Raw genomic sequence first — 22,023 nt, forward strand, 5'->3', positions numbered from 1 at the left:
TCTGGTTTAGCAATGCCTAAGGTTTAAAATTCTCATTCAGGTCCTTCCACAGCTTCGCCCCTCCATGCCACCTCCATCCCTCAGATATTTGAACACGCCTTCAATTCTGCCTTTTTGCACACCTCCAATTTCAATCACTCAACCACTGTGCCTTCAGTTGCTGAGGCCCTACATTCTGGCATTTTCTTACTAACACTTCTGGGTCTCCTTAGCTTTCTTTCTCCTCTTGGCCATTCGAATGGCTGCGTCCCTCTTGTAATTTGAGCAACTTAAAGGTCTACTCTGTAAATGGTCTAGCTCGGGCCTCCAATCTATTTTCTCTCCCATGCACCTCCTGTCCACTTCTTGTAGCCACTGGGATGTTCAGTTTAGCACAGCCGGCATTTAGAGTAGAATCAAGAATTGATCAGAGTTTGCAATTTATTAGCAGGTCCGTGTGCATCAACAAAGTACTTGGCACGCTTTGAACACTTCAATTTTCCCTCATTGCCACTACCAGGGGTTGGTTTAGCACTCTGGGCTAAATAGCTGGCTTGTAATGCTGGTTCAATTCCTGTACCTGCCTCCCCGAACAGGCGCCGGAATGTGGCGTCTAGGGGCTTTAACAGTAACTTCATTTGAAGCCTACTTGTGACAATAAGGGATTATTATTATTAACTTAGACCTTGAAGAAGGCAGTCGACAGCGTACAAGATTCCACAGATGTTTGCTGAAGTATTAGTACTGGGTGTGAACCTTGGCGTTTCACGACACACCAGTACCAACCTGGTCACGCAACTTCACACCGTAAATGACAGAACCCCAGATTGTCCACTTTGAGTAGCGGAGTGCAGCAGAGAATGGGGTAAAGCTCAAAGAATCGACACAACATATCGCTGGCGCCCTTTGCTTTGATGCACGTTGGCTGTCTTGCGAATCTACTGTGCAATTCTGGATCATAGTTCTGATATATCTAAGTTTTATAGAAACATGCATACATAAATTCCAGACAGTTCCCCAAATACTCTCACTACAAACTAGTCTCACTGACACTATAAGACAGGGGATAATTGGAGCCCATAAAATTAATTCTCTATAAAAATCCTTTATCTGTCAAGCGGGTTTGTGAGGGACAGGACTAAGTAAAGCAGAAATAAAACTTACTTTAATCACTGTCTAATTTATTTTACACTTTGAGCAGTTCTGTTTTCCGTTTCTGTTGTAGCTGCGCCCTCTCACTTTTACAAATATTGCCAATATTTTAGCCTCATTTTGTGTTCAGCGCCGGGTCTGGTGTGATAAATTCAACAAGTGTGCAACTAATTCCTTCTGCAATGTTGCCCAATGTCGGTGCACCTCCTATTTAAACCTCGAGTGTTAATTACCTCGTGTCTTGCCAACGACAATGTATATATTTTTAAGAAACAAGACGTCCACTGTTCAATGCCCCTCTCTTTTCCGTGTGATCCTTCAAGCTAATTTGGGATTGTTTCTGAGGTCTGAATGCATTTAGGATTTACGAATTGCGGGCCTGTGTGGTTTCAGGAATTATTCCAGTAAGCTTTTTAATTTGCAATCGATAATAATGTTTCTCCAATTCCAATTCTCGCCCCCAGTTTATTAAAAGCTGGTGATTCAGCCTCCGAACACTCTCAGTGGTTGGTGTGGCTTTCAAAGCTGCATTATCCTGTAATTCAGGGGGGGGGGGGGGGGGGGCTCCTTCTCCAAACGCCTCCTTCCCCTGCGATGTTGCGCCCAATTCGTTTGCACTGGCCGTCCCGAAGGAAGGCTTCAACGTGTCTTGAAACCTCACACAGTTGGCTGAAGCGAATCACCGCTCCTCTTCCGAAACCCCAAAAGCAAGGCGACCAATCGCAGCTCTCTCTGTGCCTCTGCATCTCGTCCCGCGGATAAAAAGCAGGCGGAAGTTTGCAATTGGGCGCTGGGTCTGATTTGAACCCCTTTGGAGAAGAAAGGGGGACCGATTTCACACCCACTGTTGCAGCAGTAGGCAAAGAGACGTGGGCCTGAACTGGATTTACAGATATGAGTGGATTCGAACAGGCCTCAGGTAAATCATAACCCTAAGTTCAAAAGGACCGGTCGATTCACTTGCATACCCGCTAATTTATATTCCATCTACAGATTTATACAGTGTGCCCGCACAGTGTTGTTAAAACGCCCCCACTGGGTCCCTGGATCTAAAGTGTGCCTCAGATCCCTGTTCAATAGCCACGTCTCTCTGTGTGATATCTGTGGTGGACGCCTGGGACATCTTTACCTTCAAAGAGCAGCAAGGAATGTCCCATAGCACAAGACGATCAGGTACATCAACCCTCTTCCTTCAATCGCAATTTTACATTCAGCAGAAACTGTTCCCCAATCTCCTTGACGTGGCGGCCCTACCTTAACTACCACAGAGCTGTGATTTAAAACGGTTTGCAAATGAGCATCCAACAGTGCAGAACGGAAAACGCATTCTTTACGGCGTGTGCAAATGATGTGATTTAAATGAGATTTCCCCCCAAAAACAAAAATAAACCCAGTCCTGCTCAAAAAAGTAATCAGTGACTGCTGTTAGATTTCTTTATTGGTGACTTGTATGGAGCGATGTGGAATGACAGCAGTGATGTTTAATTCCTGTGTTAAATCAGTGGAATTGAGAAAGTTAGATTGTTTTAGGTAAAGTGCAGGATCACATTAATCTGCTGTCCAGTGTGTAGCAAAGAAGGCTAATGGTATGTTGGCCTTCATTGCGAGAGGTTTCGAGTATAGAAGCAGGGATGTGTTGCTGCAATTGTACAGGGCCTTGGTGAGGCCACACCTGGAGTATTGTGTGCAGTTTTGGTCTCCTTCTCTGAGGAAGGATGTTCTTGCTCTCGAGGGAGTGCAGCGAAGGGTTACTCGGCTGATTCCTGAGATGGCGGGACTGACGTATGAGGACAGATTGAGTCGGCTACGATTATATCAGATGTCCAGTGTGTGATTGTATCTGATGTCCGTATCTGATGTCCAGTGTGTGATTGTATCTGGTGTCCAGTGTGTGATTGTATCTGATGTCCAGTGTGTGATTGTATCTGGTGTCCAGTGTGTGATTGTATCTGATGTCCAGTGTGTGATTGTATCTGATGTCCAGTGTGTGATTGTATCTGATGTCCAGTGTGTGATTGTACCTGATGTCCAGTGTGTGATTGTATCTGATGTCCAGTGTGTGATTGTATCTGATGCCCTGTGTGTGATTGTATCTGATGTCCAGTGTGTGATTGTACCTGATGTCCAGTGTGTGATTGTATCTGATGTCCAGTGTGTGATTGTACCTGATGTCCAGTGTGTGATTGTACCTGATGTCCAGTGTGTGATTGTACCTGATGTCCAGTGTGTGATTGTACCTGATGTCCAGTGTGTGATTGTATCTGATGTCCAGTCTGTGATTGTATCTGATGTTCAGTGTGTGATTGTATCTGGTGTCCAGTGTGTGATTGTATCTGATGTTCAGTGTGTGATTGTATCTGGTGTTCAGTGTGTGATTGTATCTGATGTCCAGTTTGTGATTGTATCTGATGTCCAGTGTGTGATTGTATCTGGTGTCCAGTGTGTGATTGTATCTGATGTCCTGTGTGTGATTGTATCTGATGTCCAGTGTGTAATTGTATCTGGTGTCCTGTGTGTGATTGTATCTGATGTCCAGTGTGTGATTGTTTACAGGAAGTCCAGTGTGTGATTGTATCTGGTGTCCAGTGTATGATTGTATCTGATGTCCTGTGTGTGATTGTATCTGATGTCCAGCGTGTGATTGTATCTGATGTCCAGTGTGTGATTGTATCTGATGTCCAGTGTGTGATTGTATCTGGTGTCCAGTGTGTAATTGTATCTGGTGTCCTGTGTGTGATTGTATCTGATGTCCAGTGTGTGATTGTATCTGATGTCAGTGTGTGATTGTATCTGGTGTCCAGTGTGTGATTGTATCTGATGTCCAGTGTGTGATGGTATCTGGTGTCCAGTGTGTGATTGTATCTGACGTCCAGTGTGTGATTGTATCTGGTGTCCAGTGTGTGATTGTATCTGATGTCCAGTGTGTGATTGTATCTGATGTCTAATGTCCGGCAGAATTTGATATCCTGTGTGTACGGGGTAAGATTGACTCTGATTCAAATATATAATTATTATTGAGATTGAGATACAGGGACAGTTTGTCTCTTAAAAACAATGTGTCGTACCTTAAATGATGCCCAGTCAGTAATAGTTTTATTGCAGTCATATATATCTTGTCACTCTTTTATATCAAAGCAGGTACAGAGTTAGATTGACTCTAGTACACGTTTGTATTAATTTTATTACAGGAAGCTGCAGGGTGAGATTGACTCTGGTACAAGTGTGTAAAGTTTTGATACTCTAGTGCAAGTGTAATAATTTTATTTCAGGCAGATACAGGGTCAGATTTACCAGTACAAATTAGTAATAATTTTATTGCAGGCGTTCAGAGTAGTGCAAGTGTGTACAGCTGGAGAGTGAGATTGACTGGGAGAAGTATGTCATGTTTTTATTAGTTAGATACAGAGATTGCCCCTGATGTCCAATCGAGTTCAGCAGAATTGCACCTGTATGCTCAGCATCTACATTTTACAGTCATGTGGTATCGTTCCTAACAGCAAGGGCTTTGTTGAGTTCGTGTCGTGGTTGGTGAATTTTACATTTTCTCATAAATCGTTGCTGAAATGGAAAATCACGGGTCCGAGGGCAGAAATGCAGTTGAATGTAATGTTCAGCACAGCAAGTGGTTTTCAGTTAGCGAAAATTGTGCTGAATTTCAGCCTGGGCCCGGTGTATGTCTGTGTGCCGAGAAAGGGGAGAGGGTGGGGGTCCTTTGAATGAACCAATGACATTAAATGAAGTTTTAAAAAAAAATCCCTTGCGTTCGGGAGCTGCTTTTTTCCCACTTGCTGTGTAATATCCCACTATCTGTGTAATATGTGCCCTTGCTTCGAGAACAACTTGAACAAAATCTATGTCTCATTGGGAAACAGGTTGAACTCTGTTTAGTTCTTGTTAAGATGTATGCAGATGTAACATTGCTTAAATTATGGAAAAATATAGAGTAAACAATGATTTAGCGCCACCCCTTCACGTTTGACCTTTGATTGATTTGATAGTCTTGTGGATATCAGTGACATTTTAAAAATGTGCAACAGTAACATCTCACTGCATGTGTCAATTTCCACGGCAAAAGTCTTGCAACTGGCGTCTGTAATCGTGTGAATTTAGCCAGGATTGAAATTGCATGTTCATTTCAACACATCTGCAGGTCTGAAAGGATTTGTAAGATTTCCCTGACATTTTATTCGCGGCGGCAAAGAATTTCATTTGAGGGCAATCAAGAAACTTAATCATTATTTGACTCCAGGAAAAGTTTCCTCCTCTTGCAATTGCCACCGCTAACATTTGCAGGTTAACAGGTCCAAACTGGATCCATTTGGCTCTGTATGAGTTAGGAGTTCTGTTGTAATTGGAGTTAACGTTATAAATTGATGCTTCAGAAGCCATCCGGGATGTGTTCCGTTCTACACAGCGGTTTGTTCGCAAATCCATAATGGATTAAAATAAAAGTGGACCTGTAGGGGAAATAAGACCTCAAGCCCATCTTCCAACGGGTGGCACAGGTTACTTCTGTGAACCAGCCCCGTCTCCTCATATTTAAACTATTAAATGGCATTGTTTCGTCAAAGCAGAGGTGGCCATAAAAGCAGTTCATATGTGGGACAGAATAAATGATCAGTGCCTGTAAATAAAAAGAGGGGGGAACTATGACCCTGATGTGTCCGCATTAATAGAAACATCATGAATCATATGTCGATTTTAAATACATGCTGATTTATTATATTCGCACAATGCCAGGTTAACATTGCCCCAGGTTGAATTAAACACTGTTACATTGGGTACATGAAAATTAATCAACGATTTTGCATTTCAACAGTCTTAAATCGTGCTAAAAGTTGTCTGATTTTCTTTTTACCGAATTGTCAACAGAAATATTCATTTGCTGGCGGGCATTGACACTTTATTATTTTGAATGTGAGCTTGCAATGAAAATGTGTGATCAGGCAACGATATCTCGGGTTCCAATGTGCAAATGTTCAAAGTAAAACCAAATGGTAGTGGATGGGCAGATTGTGTGTCCAGTTTGAACCCCGCTGTATCACAGTCCAGTCGAAAGGATCGTTTCAAATTCTGCGTCTCATTCTCAGGGACGGGAGTGCAATGTTTTCAGACTGGCTCTGAATGAGGCGGACTCCGTGCATATCATTTATCAATTTCCTTATTTTGTGGAATTTGAAATCTGTGTGAATGTTGGGAGGAAGATTCCAGTTGGGGTAAAAATGCCCGTTCCAAACACGATATAAAATGTAGACAGGGGCAAAAGGAGGAGTATTTGAAATGCAGTTCAGAGCATCAATTGTCTGGATTCACTGAGCATGTTTTGCAGTTCGTACACCAATTCTGCTTATTCGGAACTTAGCTGGAAGTAGGGCTAGAATTATCCCTTTAGATGTAATTAATGCTCATTTTTTTCCCAATTGCATTTGGGGTTTGAGTACAAATGTGCCCTGTTGACGGTCCCAGTGAGTTTGCACTGTTCTGTCCCTGTAAGACTCCGAAAGCTACAGGTGCAAACTGTGGTTTTGGTGTGTGGTGTGTGTTAGCCCCTCGCAAATTGCTTGCCCCCGCGGAACTTCTAACTAACGCGGAAGACATTAACTATATATATTGTTCAGAAAAAGAAACTGTTAATTTACTGACTCGTCCTTCATTCAATTCCAATCTCGGTGGAAGTGAGCTACATTTAAAAGGCGGCATGTCACCGAAGCAAAACAAGAATTCAAATTAATGTTAGAAATGGGAAATAAACGAGGAGGTGCTACTGAAGCAGGCGAGCTGATAGCTTAACTTTTCGAGATTCTCTAGCTGTGAACGGGGGTACTTGGTGTATATTCGTTAGAACCCGGGCCAATTATGAAATATTCCAAGAGATCGTGTTGAAAATGATGTTTCCTACCATTGTAGGAAAGCATAAACGCTGCATCTACTACAATGGCTAATCTACCACTAATATTGGACGCTGAAAATATATAGTATCTAATAATGCACCCTTCTTTCTACCAATCTACAGTAACTTCACTGCAGTGTTGATACCTGTGACAATAAAGATTATTAAAATTATTATTAAGGTGGAAATTACCGTACAACGTTAACCTGTAACTGGTTGCAATAAATATTCGTGGATTGTGGGGTGTATCACTATAGAACAGTGATGGATTGTCAAACGGGATTAGTGTACAATATTATGTTGAATATTGTCATCTCGCGTTTAGAGAACGTGTTGGGTTAGCTCTCGTGAACAAGCGAGTGAGAACTTGGTGCAAACGATCTGTGAATAAATCATTGAGTCTCTTGAATTTGTCAGAGTTGTCTTCTCATATAAAGAGCGCGCCGTTTGCTGGAGGTGGAGAGAGGCTTTTGGGAAGCTTTGGTTGTGCACGTGAAAGCAAATCCCAAAATTTGATCCCAATCTCTGCCCATTCCTTGCCCTGTTCTCTCGCACAGTACCCTCGATGTGCCACCCTTTAACTTGTTGTTGTAAGACTTCTTACTGTACTCTCTCACAATGTCAGTGCTAACCTCCACTACATATGTGTAACTTCATTGCAGTTAACGTGAGCCTACTTGTGACAATAAACATTATGATATGCTGCCCTCCCTCCCTCACTGCGATACTCTCTATGGAAGACAAGGACGCATGCAGGATTTTGGGAGACGTCCGTATGTGTAAACTCATTTCAAACGCCCAGTCTAAATGCCCGCACCTCGGAGGCTGCAACCGAGTATGTGACTCCAGCTTTTCTAAGAATCCCTTAGCAGAAAGAAGCCCTACCCCCGCTTTTCCCATTTTCATTTGCAACGCAGTAAAGTTTTTGGGGGAAAAAAGGTTATTTCTACGTGTATTTACATTGGCCAAAAGAAGTACTTCTGCCTGCAGGACATACAACACTTGCAAGCTCACTGAAACGGAATTAAAATGTGGGTTTGAGTTTGGTACGAGGAACAATCTTAGTTGCCTATTATATATGTAGCTATCTGCACGTATGTTTATTCTGAGGCAGTGGGCAATCTCAGCAGGTCTGACAGCATCTGTGGAGAGAGAAGGCAGCTAACGCATGATTCTGTCAAAGGTTTATTCTGGGCAATTCAAATTCAAATAGATAGCATGAGCAGTAAAGCCACGTAGAGTCCCTGTATCCTCTATGTTGAGCTTATTGGAGAACCACACATGCAGCAAGGGAAAGTATGGGTTGAGACAAAGAGATGGTAGGTGTATGGAGTGGGCTGGAAGCTTGTTCAGTGCTGATGGCTGATTCAATGTTAAACCCAGGGGAGACTCTCTTTATTCAGACTGCCTCCTGCTGTGTTTGCCCCCCCCCCCCCCCCCCCCCCCCGCCCCACCTCTCTGTCCTCTGGTTTCTTCGGGAGCCCTCTGATTTCTCGACCTTGCATTGGGACGAATGACTAGAAGTACGTCAAGCCTTTTATTTTCGTTTAATTTCCGCCGGGCGATTGAAATGGAAATCAGGGCGAGCTGTCCAAGAATGGGTTAACGAGGCGTCCAGCGAAGCAGACAGGAAGCAAATCTATCAAAGTGAGAGTAATTAGAGGAAAAAAAGCACTGGGGTGTGGGGGTTGTGAGCAGAGAGGAACCTATAGATTTGGAGGGAAGAAGGGACATAGAGGAATGGATAAAGCAATAGAAAACAAACAAAACTCAGAGAGAATTGGACCGATAAAAATGTCAGATAAAGGCAAACTAGTGGAAGAAAATTGAAGATGGAAACATATGTGCACATGGAAAATAAAATCCTAGATCAACTCACCATGGATTCAGCCAGCAGTGGGCAGGGCTGGAAAAGTGTGGCTACCAGAGAGATTGGGTAAATTGGGGTTCTTTTCCTTGGAACCTAGAAGGTTGAGGGGGTTACTGAATTGAGGTGTGCAAAGTGATGAGGGGAAGAGATAGAGTGGATTGGATTGGATTTGTTTATTGTCACTTGCACCGAGGTACAGTGAAAAGTATTTTTCGACGAGCAGCTCAACAGATCATTAAGTACATGAGAAGAAAAGGGAATAAAAGAAAATACATAATAGGGCAACACAAGATCCACAATGTAACTACATAAGCACTGGCATCGGGTGAAGCATACAGGGTGTAGTGTTAATGAGGTCAGTCCATAAGAGGGGCATTTAGGAGTCTGGTGACAGCGGGGAAGAAGCTGTTTTTGAGTCTGTTCGTGCGTGTTCTCAGACTTCTGTATCTCCTGCCCGATGGAAGAAGTTGGAAGAGTGAGTAAGCCGGGTGGGAGGGGTCTTTGATTATGCTGCCCGCTTTCCCCAGGCAGGGGGAGGTGTAGATGGAGTCAATGGATGGGAGGCGGGTTCGTGGGATGGACTGGGCTGTGTTCACGACTCTCTGAAGTTTCTTGTGGTCCTGGGCCGAGCAGTTGCCATACCAGGCTGTGATGCAGCCCGATAGGATGCTTTCTATGGTGCATCTGTAAAAGTTGGTAAGGGTTAATGTATATAGGATCAAATTGTTTCCCTTGGTGGAGAATTCTAGAACTGGGGGATATCGATCGACGATAAGAGGCAGAAGGTGTAGAGGGGATGTGAGGAAGAATTTTTTTTTACGCCAAGGGTAGTGAGAGCCTGGAATTCGCTGCTCGAGATGGTGGTGGAAGCAAAGACCATCACCCCTTATAAAAAGTACCTTAAGGGCAGTGGGCCGGGTGCAAGAAGGTGGGATTAGAAAGGGCAAATGGGTGCCGTGGGCTGGCATTGGCACAATGGACCAAATCGCCTTCTTCTGTGCTGTAACGTCTCTATGGTTCTAATAATAATAACTTATTGTCACAAGTAGGCTTCAGTGAAGTTACTGTGAAAATCCCCTAGTCGCCACATTCTGGCGCCTGCTCGGGGAGGCTGGTACAGGAATATGAACCCGCGCTGCTGGCTATGTTCTGCATTACAAGCCAGCGATTTAGCCCACTGTGCTAAACCAGCCCTTCTGAGTAGGCCATTCAGTCTACCGTGCCTGTACTAGCTCTGTTTCCAATATTTCTCCCTTCATCCATTTCGCCTTTGAGAGTAATTGTTGAAACCTCCCTATCGGCAAAGCACAACTCACCAGGTACACGTGCTTCCTTTATCTTCCTTTAGCTCTTATGCCAATAATCTTAAATCTACCTCCTCTGGTTATCGAGGCTTTGTCATCGGAAACAGTTTCTCCTGAATTATTTGATCAAAACCCGAGTAGAGACCAGAGAATCTTCCATTTAAAGTATTCATTTGACATAGAATTTACAGTGCAGAAGGAGGCCATTCGGCCCATCGAGTCTGCACTGGCTCTTGCAAAGAGCACCCTACTCAAGCCCACATATCTATCCGATTCGTGTAACCCCCACGTAACCTTTTTGGACAGTAAGGGACAATTTATCATGGCTAATCCACCTAACCCGCACATCTTTGGACTGTGGGAGTAAACCGGAGCACCCGGAGGAAACCCACGCAGACACGGGGAGAACGTGCAGACTCCGCACAGACAGTGACCCAAGCCGGAATAGAACCCAGGACCCTGGAACTGTGAAGCAATTGTGCTATCCACAATGCTACCGTGCTGCCCTGATGTAGTAATTACAGCAGATTCTTTAAAAACATATATTATTATTCCAGTAGATCATTTGCATCCTAAACTTTCAGCATCTTCCATATTATTTGGTGTCACCTTAATGTCGGTTGGTAGTTCTGTTATCTCCTCCTATCATTAACCCCTCCGCTCCCCGCCCCATTCCTCTTCCAATCCTGTTGTGTTTCCTCTCTCTCGTCACGTTATCTTTCCATCTGGTCTTCTATCTTCTTCTCCTATTGGCAATTCCATCGCTATCACTGACCTCATCACATTTCCCCTCTCTCTCTCGCTCCACAATGATGACCACTGCAAACTCTTAAAACCATAGCAAAGTCACAACGCAGAAACTGGCCATTCTCCCCATTGTGTCGATGCTGGCCAAAAGAGAGAAAGAAGAAATTAGCCTCTCACCTTAATCCCACTTTCCGGTACTTGGTCCGTAGCCTTGAAGGTTATAGTACTTCAGATGCAGATCCAGGAAGATTTTCAAAGAGTTGAGAGCTTCAGCCTCGTGGGCTCACCACTCTCTGAGTAAAAAAAGTTTTCCCTCATATTCCCTCTAATCCTTCTCCCAATCACCTTAAATCTCTGCCCTCTGGTAACCTGACCCCACTGCTAGAGGAAACACTGTCGAGGCCCCTCATAATTTTGTACACCTCACTTAGGTTATCCCTCAGCCTCTTCTGCTTTGAGGAAAACAACTCCAGCCGATCCAATCTTGCCTCATAGCTGCAGCTTTCAAGCATTCTTGTAAGTGGCCGGCGCAATAATGTCCTTGCTGTAATCTGGTGATCAAAACTGTACACAACATTCCATCTGCAGCCCAACCAGCATTTTATACACTTCCATCATTACATCCCTGCTTTTGGTTTCAATATCTCGGCCAATAACGGAAAACGTTTCTGGCGGGAACTTTTCCAGCCGTTCCCGCTGGCAGGGGTTTCCCGTCCCGCTGACAGCAACTGCGCCGCTGGGTTGCAGTGGTGCATAAGACAGGAACCCCAGAATATCCCACCACCACCAATTGAGGGCTGCCTCTGCAAAACACACTTCAGGGGTTCCGGAAAATCTCGCCCCCATACTTCCCCAGCTTCAGCGCCTGTTCTGTCACCTTCAAGTACCTATGAACATACACTCCAAGGTCTCTCAATTCCTCAACCTCTCTCAATATCTTCCCATTTATTGACTATTCCCTTGCATCACCTCACACTTTTCCAGATTAAATTGCATTTGCCGCTTCTCTGCCCACTCATCCAAACCCCCCGATCTCATTCTGGAGTCGGCAGCGAGGAAAATGAAAAAAAAATGAAAATCGCTTATTGTCACAAGTAGGCTTCGAATACATTCCAGCACCTGTTCGGGGAGGCTGGTCCGTGAACTAAACCATGCTGCGGGCCTGCCTTGGTCTGCTTTCAAAGCCAGTGATTTAGCCCTGTGCTAAACCAGCCACTAAACCAGCTATCCACCTCACTATCAACGACATGGCCAATTTTTGTGTCATTTGCAAAGTTCTCAACCATGATCCCATATTTATTTCTAAATCAGTAATCTATGCGTCAAAATGGTAGGGGCTGGTTTAGCACAGTGGGCTAAACAGCTGGCTTATAATGCAGAACAATGCCAGCAGCGCGGGTTCAATTCCCATACCGGCCTCCTCAAACAGGCGCCGGAATGTGGCGACTAGAGGCTTTACACAGTAACTTCATTGACGCCTACTTGTGACAATAAGTGATATTAAAATTAAATTATTTAAAAAAACGCAAGGCCCCCAACACTGGAACACCACTGGAAACCACTTTTAATTTGCGAAAACATCCATCAACTACGATGCTTGTTTCCTGTCACTGAACCAATTTGGATCAAACCTACTATCTTCCACTGTATCCCATAAGATCTCACTTTCCTGACTAGTCTACCTTGTGAAATACCTCACTGAAATCTATGTAGACAACATCCACTGCACTAACCTCATCAATCCTCCCAGCCACTTTCTTCAATGCTCCCACAATCATTTTTCTCATAAATTTAGAGTATCTAATTCAGGGGCAATTTGGCGTGGCCAATCCACCTACGCTGCACATCTTTGGGTTGTGGGGGTGAGACCCATGCAGACACGGGGAGAATGTGCAAACTCCACACGGACAGTGACCCAGAGCCGGGATCGAACCCGGGTCCTCGGCGCCGCGAGGCAGCAGTGCTAACCACTGCGCCACTGTCATGCAGATGCTCCCACAATCTTGATTTGCTGATATAGGGGGCGGGATTCTCCACTCCCGCGCCGAAGTGCCCACGCCGTCGTGAACGCGTCGAGTTTCACGATGGCGCAAAACGGCCCCTATCCCGACCGATTCAGGCCCCGACAATGGGCTAGGATCGGGGCCGCGTAATCTACACGCGCCAGGCCTTGTCGCCGCGTAAAGGCGGCGCCGCATAGATGACGCGGCCGGCGCTGCATAACTGGCGTCACCCGCGCATGCGTGGTTGCCGTCCTCTCCGAGTCCGCCCCGCAAGAAGATGGCAGACGGATCTTGCGGGGCCGCGGAAGGAGGTCCTCCTTCAGAGAGGACGGCCCGACGATCGGTGGGTACCGATCGCGGGCCACCCCACATTTGAGGTACTCCCCCCCCCCCCCCGCAGGCCGCCCCCCCCAGCGTTCCCGCGCTGTTCCCGACGGCAGCGACCAGGTGTGGACGCCGCCGGGGGGAACCCGCCGCTTTGGGCAGGCCGCTCGGCCCATCCGGGCCTGAGAATAGCGGGGGTGCCGGAGAATCGCCATCTTGGGTGTCTCGGGCGATTCCCCGGCCTGCGCCCCGCGGAACTCGACGGGGCCGTTCCTGCCGCTTGGGAGAATCGCGGGAGGGTGTCGGACCGGCGTCGCGGGACATCTTGGCGGCCCAGGCGATTCTCCCAACCGCCGCGGGAGTGGAGAATCGCGCCCAGGGTTCCTTGTGATTCCTTGTAACTCCACACATTCCCATCTCAGTACCTACATCTCGTTACTGTCCAGTCTTTGCTCTTCACTTCCTGATGCTGTCCAAGTTTCTGCACTCTATCACATGGCTGGTCTTGCAACAGGTTTGCTGATTCTTGCTTTCAGTTTTCTATCACCGAACACCCCACTGCACCTCTTCCAAATTACTCCAACCAGAGCTAATCCATTGCTTACTTTCCACTCCCATACGTCTCGCTTCTCCCACCACTGGCCCCCAGTGCTTGAATCTCTCCAAGTCTTCACCAATAATCTTTCCAATTCCACTCCAACGCTCACCCCCGGGCTCAAACCCGACTGGCCATATTATGGTCTCCTGATCTTCACATCTCTATCTTCCAGCAGTTTGCTCCAGTCCTCCATATACTCAGTCATGTCTTTCTAGTCATCGCTCCAAGTTGGCTGAAAGCATGATTGACAACGGCCTTTTCTATCTCACTGTCTCAGTTAGAATATCCACGACAATCAGGATGAGGAAGGGGTGCAGTGATAAATGAAATGAAACTCGCTTACTGTCACAAGTAGGCTTCAAATGAAGTCACTGTGAAAAGCCCCTAGTCGCCACACTCCGGCACCTGTTCGGGGAGGCTGGGACGGGAATTGAACCATCCTGCTGGCCTGCCTTGGTCGACTTTAAAAGCCAGCTGTTTAGCCCTGTGCTAAACCCGCCCCTGCAGTGCCAATCATTGCTGCATTCCAACTTCAATTTTGAAACTCGCATTTCCCACATTACTTGTCTCCTTTTTCGGAAGAAGCTGTAATCCCATTCAGGTGTTATGGGCCAGGGTTTAGAGAACCCCAAAGTGTATCATGGAGTTCACCTGACCCACAACTTTTCCTAGATTGTGGTATGGGGAGCACACGGCCCACTCTACAAGTGCGGGACAGCAGAAATGGAAAAGTATTTTTTAAAGCAAAACAATGTTTATTCTATGAACTCAAGTTTTTAAAACATACAGTGAACATCTTAGCAACCATCAATTCAAATACAACCCCCAAAGAATACAACACTAAGTAATCCTTTAAGCTTTTCTTTTAACATCCATACAACTTAAAACACCTTTTACCAGAAGCACATCAGGTTAAAGTCACTACTGTTATTAGTTTTAAATCACCAGGATCGATTTACAGTCTTTAGATTACAGAGAGAGATTCATACACCTTCTGGCTGTGACTGCAGCTATCCAGCTCTGAAAACAAAACTAAAACACACCCTGCAGCAAACAGCCTAAAACGAAAGTAAAAAGCTGACAGACAGCCCAGCTCCACCCACTCTCTGACATCACTGCAGTAGTAAACATCCATTTCTGAAAGGTACTCTCATTACAGATATTTATATACACACCCATTTATAAACACCCATTTCTTAAAGGTACTCTCACTACAGATATTTATATACACACCCATTTATAAACACCCATTTATTAAAGGTACTCTCACTGCAGATATTTATATGCACACCCATTTATAAACACCCATTTCTTAAAGGTACTCTCACTACAGATATTTATATACACACCCATTTATTAACACCCATTTCTTAAAGGTACTCTCACTACAGATATTTATATACACACCCATTTATAAACACCCATTTCTTAAAGGTACTCTCACTACAGATATTTATATACACACCCATTTATAAACACCCATTTCTTAAAGGTACTCCCACTACAGATATTTACATACACCCCCATTTATAAACACCCATTTCTTAAAGGTACTCTCACTACAGATATTTATATACACACCCATTTATAAACACCCATTTCTTAAAGGTACTCCCACTACAGATATTTACATACACCCCCATTTATAAACACCCATTTCTTAAAGGTACTCTCACTACAGATATTTATATACACACCCATTTATAAACACCCAATTGTTAAAGGTACTCTCACTGCAGATATTTATATACACACCCATTTATAAACACCCATTTTTTAAAGGTACTCTCACTACAGATATTTATATACACACCCATTTATAAACACCCATTTCTTAAAGGTACTCTCACTACAGATATTTATATACACACCCATTTATAAACACCCATTTCTTAAAGGTACTCTCACTACAGATATTTATATACACACCCATTTATAAACACCCATTTCTTAAAGGTACTCTCACTACAGATATTTATATACACACCCATTTATAAACACCCATTTCTTAAAGGTACTCTCTCTACAGATATTTATATACACACCCATTTATAAACACCCATTTCTTAAAGGTACTCTGACATGACAGAGGTTTCTCAATGGACCGAGTGCTGGAAATGGGGTGAGAATAGATTGCTGTTTGATGGCTGCCGCAGAGACGATGGGCCAAATTGCCTCTTTCTGTGCAGCAACACTTTGTGGCTCCACGCTTAATCTCAAACAATTTAACAAATTGCGTGATGTCCTGGAGCCAAACCTTATACACAGCCAGGAATGGCTTCAGGTGACGTTGGCTGACACCGTTTCACGAATCTTGTGTTGGATCTCAAGAGAAATCAACTCACCTTGCTGCCGAACACCTTTTCATAATGTTGCAAATACATTTAAGTTCTTTAATTTGCCCTTTGATTTATCCTGATTCCCTCATCTCCTGAAGTTGTCTACATTCTAGTACATTGCAGCCTCCCTTAACTTGTCAAATGACTATTCTACACAAATTCATACGATAAAGCTTAACCGTGTCCTGGACAAGTGATCAACTCCAGATTCCCACGCCCCAACTAATTGCGACCCTCGACCTTTTCAAACATTCTGAGACCAGTTAATTGAGCCCACTCCTCAAAGGTTAATTGATATCTTACTGCTCTGCATATCTGCTATCTTTTCTCTGCTTTCTGGGATATTCTTGACTCTGGTCATAAATCTACATCTGGACGATGTGTAAAGGATTGTTTATAATCCCAATATCTCTTGCTGCAGTTATACAGGGCCTTGGTGACGCCACACCTTGAGTATCACGTGCAGTTTTGGTCTCCCAGTTTGAGGAAGGACATTCTTGGTATTGAGGGTGTCCAGCGAAGGTTCACCAGACTAATTCCCGGCATGGAAGGGCTGGCATACGAAGAAAAACGGGATTGACTGGGCTTGTACTCACTGGAGTTTAGAAGAAGAATGAGAGGGGAGGTCACAGAAACATATAGAATCCTGATGGAACTGGACAGGCTAAAAGCAGGAAGAATGTTCCCAATGTTGGGGACATCTTGAACGAGGGGTCACAGCCCAAGACTAAGGGGTCAGCCATTCAGGACTGAGACGAGGAAGGACGTCTTCTCTCAGAGAGTTGTGGACTTGTGTGGAATACTCCATCACAGACAGCTGTTGGGGCCGGCTCGCTGGATATATTCCAGAGGGAGCTGGACGTGGCCCTTGTGGCTAAAGGGATCAAGGGGTACGGAGAGAAAGCGGGAGTGGGGATATTGAATTTGCACCGTCGGCCATGATCTTATTGAATGACGATACAGGCTCGAAGGACCAAATGGCCTATTCCTGCACCTATTTTCTACGTTTCTATGGACCTACAGTTCTGGTCATCACAATATTAAAAAGAGGCATTGGAGTGGGGAAAGAGAATATCGACAAGGACAATCCCAGAAACGTGTGGGTTTACATATCAGGAAAGGATTGACCAGTTGGATGGTCTTTATTCTGAGACAGCTGAGGGGGGAACCTAATGGAGAGCTTTAAAATTCGAAAACTTTGATGGAGCGAATGTAGACAGAATGTTTCGGTCACCGCGAAATCCAAAGCAAAATTAAGAAGACAATTCTTCACTCAGAGATTGGGAAGGATGTAGAACTCACTACCACAGGAATGATAAGTGAATAATATAGATGTATTTAAGAGGAAATCCATTCATCTCTAACCAGCTGGACATATCAGCAGAGGCCTAATATCATGAGTGGATGGCAGCACTTGAGGCTAGGCTCTGCTTCCTCAAGGGAGTTTTGACAAAGAGTCATGGAGACTGGAAAGGTGAGCTCTCTTCTCTCTCCACAGATGCTGTCAGACCTGCTGAGATTGTCCAGTGTTTTCTGTTTTAGTTTCAGATTCCTGCATCCACGTTAATTTGTTGCTACCTCCTAAAGGGAAACTAAGGAAATTCGGCAAGTCCACAATAACCCTTACCAACTTTTACAGATGCACCATAGAAAGCATCCTATCGGGCTGCATCACAGCCTGCTATGGCAACTGCTCGGCCCAGGACCGCAAGAAACTCCAGAGAGTCGCGAACACCGCCCAGTCCGTCACACAAACCTGCCTCCCATCCACTGACTCCATCTACACCTCCCGCTGCCTGGGGAAAGCAGGCAGCATAATCAAAGACCCCTCCCACCCGGCTTACTCACTCTTCCAACTTCTTCCATCGGGCAGGAGATGCAGAAGTCTGAGAACATGCACGAACAGACTCAAAAACAGCTTCTTCCCTGCTGTTACCAGACTCCTAAATGACCCTCTTATGGACTGACCTCATTAACACTACACCCTGTATGCTTCATCCGATGCCAGTGCTTATGTAGTTACATTGTGTATGTTGTGTTGCCCTATTATGTATTATCTTTTCTTCTCATGTACTTAATGATCTGTTGAGCTGCTCGCAGAAAAATACTTTTCACTGGACCTCGGTACACGTGACAATAAACAAATCCAATCCAATTTACAGGATCCACAGTGCTTTAGCAGGAGCCTCATACTGTTTGTCGATCTCTCCTTCTGATAAGAAATTCTTCCTGTTATTTATCCGAAAACACCATTCTTTAATTTGAAATACAAACATAAAATGCTGGAAAAGCTCCACAGGTCTGGCAGTACCTGTGGGGTCAGATACAAAGGGGTGAGGTCTCAGCCTCCCCAGCCTGTTTTTTCCTCAGGGGCGCACTGTCAATGGCACTGGGGTCCTTCAGTGGGCTGGATTCTACAGTCGCTGACGCTGAAATTGCGTTCGGCGATCGGCCGGACAATCCTCGTTCTTGACCAAATCGGGGGCAGTGCCACTTTCACGTTGCTCCCCCTCTTCCAAAGCGGGGTAGCAGTGCCACATATCGACGGCCTCAGGATGTTGCCCGCCCCCAATGCTCCGCCCCCAACAGGCTGAGCTCCCGACGGCGGTCGGTCGCGCGCGCGTGGTCTCAACCGTCGGAAACTCGGCGTGGCGACTGTAAATGTAAATAATCTTTATTGTCACAAGTAGGCTTACATTAACACTGCATTGAAGTGACTGTGAAAATCTCCTCGTCGCCACATTCCGGGTCACGGAGGGAGAATTCCGAATTCTCAGCTGGTACGGGAATTGAACCCGCGCTGCTGGCCTTGTCCTGCACCTCAAAGCCAACAGCGCGGGTTCAAGACTGCGGACGTAGTCCAACGCCGCCACAGATGGAGGGGGGGGGGTCCGATCCGCGGGCAGGGGGAGACTTTATTCAGGGCTGGGGGCACTGCGGGGGGGGGGGGGGCGTGCGAGCCGGCCAAAGACGGGGCGCTATTTCGCGGGCCGAGTCCGCGAGCGCCCTCCGCCATGCAGCGTGGCACGCCTGGCGCAGGCCACCGCCATGCGCAGGCGCTGTCACGTTCCCGGCAGTTCTCCGGACTGTTTCGGCAGCCAGTGCTGGGCGCTCTACGCCGCCTTGCTGCTCGCCCCCAGCGAAACGGGGAATCGGTGGCCATCTTCACGCCATTTCTCCTGGCGCAAAACGCCACCGTTCCCACGCCGCAGAATCGGCGAATCCAGCCCCCTGTTCCTGCTGCGGGCAATGGACTCCCTCATTGCGGGCACACCACGCTCCCGGGAGACTTACACGGCGGGGGTGCGCTGCTGGCGGAACGGAGAATCCTGCCAGCGGAGAATTCACCCCAGAATTAACATATTCAGACCGTATAACCTCGTTAGAGCTGAAGGGAGGTAGAACAAAGAACAAAGAAAAGTACAGCACAGGAACAGGCCCTTCGGCCCTCCAAGCCCGCGCCGACCATGCTGCCTGACTAAACTACAATCTTCTACACTTCCTGGGTCCGTATTCCTCCATTCCCATCCTATTCGTGTGTCCAAAGATTATTTGCTGTTACAGGAATAGGGGCAAGGGAGTGGGCCTGGGAAGGATGCTCCTACAGAGGGTCGTTGCAGACTTGATGGGCTGAACGGCCTCCTTCAGCACTGTAGTTATTCTGTGACTCAAGACCCCCCAAATACCTCTGTGCTGCAGTCTTACTCCATGTAGACAATATTCAGCTCCTTTATGCTTCCTATCAAAGTGCAGAACTTCACATTTTCCGACATTACATTCCATCTGCCAAGTTTTTGCCCCCTCACCTCACCTGTCTATATCCCTCTGTCGACTCTTTGTGTCATCCACACCTTTTGCCTTCCCTATTTTTGCGTCATCTGCAAAATTGGCAAGAGTTCCATCACTTCCCTCGTTCAAGTAATTCATACACATTGTAAATAATTGTGGCCTGAGCACTTCATTAGTTGCAAGTTGCCATCCTGGAAAAGCCCCTCTTATCCCAACTCTGTCCTCTTTTTTTTAGTAAATTCTTTATCCATGCAAATATATTACCCCCAACACGATGGGCTCTTATCTTATTAAGTCGTCTTTCGAGCACTTTTTTGGAATTCCAAGTATATTACACCTACTGGTTATCCTTTATCTACCCTGGGCGCGATTCACCGATCGCGGGACTAAGTGTCCGCGCCGTCGTGAACGCCGTCGCGTTTCACGACGTCGCGAAACGGGCGCGGGCAGTAGAGATTCTGGCCCTCACAGGGGGCCAGCACGGCGCTGGAGCGATTCACGTCGCTCCAACCTTACATCCTGGCGCGGACTGGGGGCGGCGCCAACCCGCGCATGCGCAGTAGCGAAGCGCCAACCGACGCATGCGCGGTAGACTCACGGAACACTCCGCCCCCGACGCAACATGGCGCGAGGGTTCTGGGGCCGGAAGCGGAACAAAGTAGCGCCGGGGAGAGGTTGGCCCGCCGATCGGTGAGCCCCGATCGCGGGCCAGGCCCCATCGGAGGTCCCCTGGTGAAGGAGCGCTTTCCCCCGCCCCACAGGGCGGCCCCCGACCCTTCGCGTAGAATTCCCACCAGCAGCGACCAGGGGTGAACGGCGCCGACGGGACGCAGTCGTTTCCGCGCGGCCGTTCGGCCCATCCGGGCCGGAGAATCAGCGGCCCGGCCACGGACAGATGCCCGCGACCGGCGCCGCGCCAACGCAAATGCGCCGATTCTCCCCACCTCGGAGAGTCGCGCGCCGGCGTCCGGGCGGCGTGGCGCCGGTTACGGCGATTCTCTGGCCCAGCGCGGGGCTGGGGAATCACGCCTCCTGTTACTATCTTAAAGAATTCGAATAAATTTGGCAAGCATGTTTTCTCTTTCGTGAAGCCATGCCGACTCTGCTCGATTATATTACGTACTTTAAAATTGTTTGCAATTACATCCTTTACATGGACCCTAACATTTTTTAAATGAAAGATGTTAAGCTCACTGGCCAAATATGCCAGTCACTCTCCCTTTTTGATGGGACGAAAGCGGGGTAGAGAGATAGAGCGCCATAAATGGAATTCCATGAAATGAAAATGGCTTATTGTCACAAGTAGGCTTCAAATGAAGTTCCTGTGAAACGCCCCTAGTCGCCACATTCCGGCGCCTGTTCGGGGAGGCTGGTACGGGAATTGAACCGTGCTGCTGACCTGCCTTGGTCTGCTTTCAAAGCCAGCGATTTAGCCCTGTGCTAAACAGCCCCATTTAGACATTCGGTCCAACTCACTCTGTAGTTTTTAACTTGCATCTTCCAATATCACTAGCCCTCCTACCTTAATATCCTCTACAACCTTCACCAACTTTAATTTAATTCAGGTCATCTTGTGAATCCGCATCGACAGCATGGTCTCAGCACAGAACCTTAAAGCAGCCTACCTCCTCTATACCCACTCTGACATCACACACCAACACATTTCTTATCCATTTCCAAGGCCTACATCTTTGAGTTTAATTAATGTTTTTCACATGGCACTTCTCACAGCATTTTGGAAGTTAGGATACGATGCCTCATGGCACATTCCACAGACTATTTCGAATGTCACTTTCTCAAAATATTGCAGTTCTGGGCACCTCACTATAGGAAGGATGTGGAAGCATTGGAAAGGGTGCAAAGGAAATTTACCAGGATGCTGCCTGGATTGGAGGGTAGGTCTTATGAGGAAAGGTTGAGGGAGCTAGGGCTTTTCTCTTTGGAGCGGAGGAGGATGAGAGGCGACTTAATAGAGGTTTATAAGATAATGAGGGGGATAGATAGAATGGACGTTCCGAGACTATTTCC

The 22,023-nt window shown here is 46.4% G+C and overlaps 1 protein-coding gene across 10 annotated transcripts in view; it reads left to right on the forward strand.

The window, feature by feature from the left end:
- The first annotated feature begins 821 nt into the window (after window positions 1-821).
- Window positions 822-22,023, forward strand: part of LOC140397021 (paired box protein Pax-8-like) — a 149,142-nt gene continuing 127,940 nt past the window's right edge. For 2 of the 10 annotated variants that reach the window (XM_072486063.1, XM_072486065.1), the window contains exons 1-2: window positions 1,708-2,050; window positions 2,125-2,304. In XM_072486063.1, the coding sequence (XP_072342164.1) occupies window positions 2,280-2,304 (25 nt within the window). In that variant the 5' untranslated portion in view covers window positions 1,708-2,050; window positions 2,125-2,279. Of the gene's footprint in view, window positions 845-1,704; window positions 2,051-2,124; window positions 2,305-3,973; window positions 4,111-4,636; window positions 4,656-5,258; window positions 5,282-22,023 lie in introns of those variants that run through there. The other 8 variants (XM_072486062.1, XM_072486054.1, XM_072486057.1 and 5 more) reach the window with 8 other exon arrangements.

The sequence above is a fragment of the Scyliorhinus torazame genome, chromosome 20 (genome assembly GCF_047496885.1).
Source record: "Scyliorhinus torazame isolate Kashiwa2021f chromosome 20, sScyTor2.1, whole genome shotgun sequence".
Lineage (NCBI taxonomy): Eukaryota > Metazoa > Chordata > Chondrichthyes > Carcharhiniformes > Scyliorhinidae > Scyliorhinus > Scyliorhinus torazame.